Source organism: Nylanderia fulva, unplaced genomic scaffold (assembly GCF_048542155.1).
Source record: "Nylanderia fulva isolate GAGA-0341 unplaced genomic scaffold, ASM4854215v1 Scaffold211, whole genome shotgun sequence".
Lineage (NCBI taxonomy): Eukaryota > Metazoa > Arthropoda > Insecta > Hymenoptera > Formicidae > Nylanderia > Nylanderia fulva.
Genome location: NW_028190277.1, coordinates 178,495 through 184,226, shown reverse-complemented (window position 1 = coordinate 184,226; position 5,732 = coordinate 178,495). Strand labels below are relative to the sequence as shown.

Below are 5,732 nucleotides of genomic sequence, written 5' to 3'. Positions count from 1 at the left end.
TTCATTCCGAGACAATTTCTATCACGCTTCGGCAGGCAGCCGTCCGCGAGAAAACTACCGTCGGCAAAATTGTCATGCTGCAGTACATTGTGTAATCTCGGTGAAAATTTTCGTGTGTTTCGAAATACAGTCACTCACGACATCTTGACCTCCGGCGAGGTAATCAAACGCCTGGTCTCTCGTGTATTACGCGATTAATTCGTACGTCGCGCTCCGTCGGTCCGACGGAGCCGTGGTTACGCGCCCGGTACTCCAGTGAATGGGAATTAGCATTGTCTCGGCTATTCTACACAAATAATGGTGCTCGTGTAAACTTCCGACGGCGAAGCAGGTTGGCGTTTCGTTCGTTCTGTGGCGAATATTGTCACAAGCTAAATAAAGTTCGTCTCTTCGCATAAATTGCGAGTGTCCGAGTCAGTTGAAGAAAAAAAACCCGCACTGTGATCATGAGTGAATTGAGAAATTTACTCATCGCGCAAACGGAGAATATCGACTCGTTGAAAAGAGTCCTCGTCAATTTTAAGAAATTGGCAAAAGTCAATGTGACATTGGCTAAGACGCAGGGGCGCCTCGCTACCTTGGAGATGATTTGGGCCTCCTGCCGAGAGCATCAAGTCCAGCTGCTGCAGACTGCGACATCGGATGAACTGAAGACACTACCTTACTTCCAGAACGGGGAGTTTATAGTCGCCGAGGACCACTACAACGACACGGCAGACCTTCTTAGAGAAACGATAAGTAGATTTACTACAAATCAGCCTTCTTCGTTCGATCGTAGTACCGACTCCTCCGTACGCGAGAGTTACCATAACAATTTTCAGTTGCCGCGGATTTCCCTGCCAAAATTTTCGGGCAACTTTTCGGAATGGGAAAGTTTCAAAAACACGTTCGACAATCTCTAGTCGCGAATAATGATTCTCTTACAAATACCCAAAAGTTTCATTATCTTAAGACAAGCGTCATCGGGGACGCCGCTTTAATAATAAGTAACTTGAAAATTTCCGACGCAAATTACGAGTCCGCTTGGCAACTGATCATTGATGAGTATGACGATAAATTGACTCTTATCCATACTCACATTCACGCCTTCATGTATCTGCCGACAATGAAATCCGAAAACGTCGCGGAACTACGAACATTGCGAGACACAGTGTCTGCGTCGCTTGCGGCACTGACCAATTTAAATCGGCCGGTGAGCGAGTGGGATGATATTCTCATATATATCATATCACAAAAATTCAGTGCGAGAACGAAGAGCAAATGGAACCTGAAAGTTTCATCGAGTCGAGATCTTCCGGCGTACAAAGATATCCACGAGTTCCTCACACTCCGCATACGTGGTCTGTCTGACTTCTCCGATTATTCAAAGACTATAAGTTCTAAGAATGACAAACAGCGTTCTTCAGTTCATAACGTTACCGTCGTTAAATGCATTTGTTGTTCGGGCAATCATGCTATCACGAGGTGTGAGGAATTTCGTAGGAAAGACGTACCGCAGAGAAGTATCATTGCGCGACAAAATAAAGTTTGTTTTAATTGTCTGCGAGCGGGACATTTCACGAGACAGTGTCCGAGTAAAATTCGATGCGCTCACTGCAAACGTTCTCACAACACGCTGTTGCATCAAGAGAATGTTCAAACGTCAAATGTCGGTGAAAATTCCGATTCATCTAAATCAAAAGCTAACGCGACTCCCTGTGCGAACAAGATTAGTGTCGTTGGCGGCGCTGCCGTCGCCAGCGTGCAATCGGTTAGGCCTCCGAATAACGCGACGCCCGCGGTCCTCCTAGCGACCGCGTGGGTTAACGTCCATACGTCCGAAGGCAGATGCTTCAAGGTTCGAGCTTTGTTAGATCAAGGATCTAATTTTAGTTTTATCTCCGAGACGTTATGTCAAACGATTCGCACTAGACGACAGAGGACCGATTTACAAATCAAGGGCTTCGGCGAAAAATATACCGGCTCGGCGCGATCGCGAGTTTCGTTGAAATTGACGCCGTGCGATAAGTCGAACCCGGTCTTACCCGTTACCGCTTACGTTTTCCACCGCATTACGTCATACGCCGCAACGCGTATTCAGCCGGTCAATTCGTGGCCTCACCTGCAAGGCCTTTTGTTAGCGGATCCGGATCCGTCAAGCAGACACCAGATCCATATGTTAATCCGCGCGGACGTGTACGGTTTGTTACTGATGCGTGACCTGAGAAAGGGTCCGCCCGGAACTCCCACTGCTCAATTGACCGCGTTCGGCTGGGTGATTTCCGGACCGACCGGATCGAAAAGAATCAGCCCTCAGTGAGGCTGCTTTTCTGAATTGCGTTCTCGCTGAACAGGTGGACTCTCTCCTCCAGAGATTTTGGGAGGATGAAGAGATCTCTGCGCCGGCCTCCCCCACGAATGAGGAGGAGCAATGCGAATCTCACTTCATTGAAACACACAGCCGGGATTCTGATGGCCGCTACGTAGTGAGATTGCCTTTGAAGAGAGATCCGCCGTTTGATATCGGGGAATCTCTATCCATCGCGAGAGCGTTGTATCGTCGCATGGAGAATCGACTAGACAAAGATTCCGATCTCAGTTCGCAATACCGCGACTTCTTGTCAGAATACGAATCACTCGGCCATATGACGCGCGTGGACGAGGCTGAAATTACGGAGACCTTGCCAGTCTACATTCCCCATCATCCGGTGATGCGGGAAGAGAGCTGCACCACGAAGCTTCGCATTGTCTTTAACGCGTCTTGTAAGACTCGAAATGGGACGTCTCTCAACGACCATTTACTTGTCGGGCCGAAACTACAACAGGACCTTCCTGCTGTATTAACGCGTTGGCGTAAATGGCGCCTAGTCTATACGGCAGACATCGCAAAAATGTTTTGCCAGATACGCGTGCATTCGAAGGACGTCGACTTTCAAAGGATACTTTGGCGCCCTGCGGATGACGCGCCAATTACCCACTTTCGACTGCTCACCGTTACATACGGTTTAGCTTCAGCACCGTATCTGTCGATGCGAGTGCTTCGACAATTAGCTCTTGACGAGGGTGCTGACTTTCCTGCTGCGGTTCCTATCATTAATGATTCAATCTATGTGGATGACGCGTTGTTCGGTGCCGACAACTTTGATTTCGTTACTCGATATGCGCACTCAACTCGTAGAACTTATGAAACGCGGAGGTTTTTTGCTACAAAAATGGGCTTCCAATTGTGACGAACTTCTTAATAACGTTACAAACGATCAGTCGGAAGTTACTGATCACCTTGTACTGAAAGACGAATTGTTAAGGATTCTCGGTTTATCGTGGCTTCCGTCGGAAGACTCATTTCAATTCACAGTGAAGTTTGATCTTCCGATCGTGTTGACAAAACGTTCTATACTATCGTGCATTGCTAAACTATACGACCCTCTCGGATGGGCTGCCCCGGTTGTGATAACTGCCAAGATAATTCTGCAAGAATTGTGGCTACTACGTTACGATTGGGACACCCCACTTCCAAACGAGTTGAGTCAACGATGGACTGCTTTCGCCTCCGACCTTTCACGTTTGGAGTCGATACGTATTCCTCGATGGACCGGTCAAAGCCCGGATAATCTTACGTTAGAACTTCACGGATTCGCGGACGCCTCGAATCGCGCTTATGCCGCCGTTGTGTATATGCGCGTGTTTTATTCCCTTTCAGAGTATCGAATAAATTTGATCGCCGCAAAGTCAAAGGTCGCTCCAGTTAAGACACTTAGCATTCCTCGACTCGAACTCAATGCGGTAGTTTTATTAAGTCGATTAGTGAAGTGGTTGATAAATTCATTAAACTTATCAAATACTTCGATTCATTGTTGGACGGACTCCACTATTACGCTGGCGTGGCTGCGTCAACACCCATCGAAATGGACCACGTACGTGGCCAACAGGGTATCGGAAGTACAGTGCAACCTGCCATCTGCTAAGTGGAGTCACGTGCCGTCCAAAGAAAATCCCGCGGACTGCGCGTCCAGAGGATTCAATGCGTCCGACATAGTTGAGCATTCGTTATGGTGGGCGGGCCCGCCTTGGCTTCAACAGCCTTCTACCTCTTGGCCTCCACATAACGTCGCTACTTCACTTTCAGAAGAGCTAGTGAAACAAGTACATGCCGAAAGTCGAAAATCCGCGTTTCTGCATGTAGAGGGCGCTCCGGAATGGGACCTTCCCTATCAATTCGGCTGTTGGACTAGACTTGTCCGAGTGACAGCTTACATCTACCGATTTTTCCTTCGTTCTCGTAAGAAAACGAATCGTGAAAATACCACTGGATTGTATCTTGGAGTAGACGAGCTCCGTCGAGCAGAGACTTTCTGGCTCGCTTATGCGCAGAAAAGATCGTTCGAACTCGAGTTCAAGACCTTACGGAAAGACGAAACGCTCCCTCACAAAAGCTCGTTGAAATCGCTAAATCCTTTCGTCGGAAAGGATTCTTTACTTCGTCTCGGCAGGCGGTTACGAAATTCCGCTCTCTCCTACGAGGAACGACATCCGATTATCATTCCCCGGGGCAGAATAGCCGAGCTGTTAATCGATTATGCGCATCGGATCTCGCTCCACGGAGGAGTTCAACTTGTCCTCCGAACGCTCCGTCAAACCTATTGGCTACTCGGCGGTCGAAGTACGGTAAAATTTCGCATTCGGCAGTGCATAGTTTGCGCTCGTTACGCGAAGAGACAATCCAGCCAACTCATGGGAGATCTCCCTTCTCCCCGAGTTAATCCATCGTCCCCGTTTACTCATACGGGAGTAGATTACGCTGGTCCATTTTTCCTTACCCCGTTCGTCAGTCGCGGACAGAAGACTCGAAAACATTACATTGCCTTGTTCATCTGTCTCGCGACAAAAGCTATTCATATCGAATTAGTCGAAGACTATTCCGCGGCGGGTTTTTTGGCGGCCTTTAGGAGATTCGCGAGTCGAAGAGACTTGCTTCAAAAACTGTATAGCGATAACGGAACAAATTTCCACGGAGCGGACCGGGAGCTAAAGAGCACGTTTGACGCAGTACGTTCCGATCCCTCATTGCGAGACATCCTCGCTAACGATAGAGTGGAGTGGCACTTCATTCCGTCCGCATCTCCTCACTTCGGAGGATTGTGGGAGGCCGGCGTAAAGAGCTTCAAGACTCACTTGAAAAGGACAGTGGGTTCGCATACCTTGTCTCAAACCGAATTTTCAACACTGCTTTGCCGAATTGAGGCGTGTCTCAATTCGCGCCCCATTGCAACCTTAAGTCACGATCCAAGCGATTTGCTAGCGCTTACTCCTGGTCATTTTCTTATAGGTCGACCGATGACCGCCGTACCGGAGGAGTCGGTACTTGCGATAAACGAAAACCGATTGTCTTGATGGCAACTCGTCAACGCGATGAGCGAACGAGTGTGGCGTGCATGGTCGCTTGATTATTTGCATTCGTTGCAACAACGAGGTAAATGGACGAATAAGTCTTCAGACTTTCGCGTCGGAGAACTTGTATTACTGAAAAATTCCCTGCTCCCTCCGAGCAAGTGGGAACTCGCTCGAGTCGCGCTGATCCATCCGGGATCCGACGGACTCGTTCGAGTCGTGACAGTTCGCACCGCACATTCCTCTTTCAAGCGACCAATCACGCAACTATGCCGTCTTCCAGTTAATTGTGAAAATAATGATAAAACCATTGTTCAATTAACAAATTGTAATTAGATTAAGTTTAAAGTTAAGAAATTCTTATA

At 48.2% G+C, this 5,732-nt stretch overlaps 1 protein-coding gene across 1 annotated transcript; it reads left to right on the top strand.

Annotated features, from left to right (window-relative positions):
* Nucleotides 1-446: 446 nt before the first annotated feature.
* On the top strand, nt 447-5,370 carry LOC114938854 (uncharacterized). The gene is made up of 4 exons (XM_085482704.1): nt 447-791; nt 953-2,254; nt 2,334-3,108; nt 3,158-5,370. The coding sequence occupies exons 1-4, from the start codon at nt 447-449 to the stop codon at nt 5,368-5,370; spliced, it is 4,635 nt and encodes a 1,544-aa protein (XP_085338830.1).
* Nucleotides 5,371-5,732: the final 362 nt, after the last annotated feature.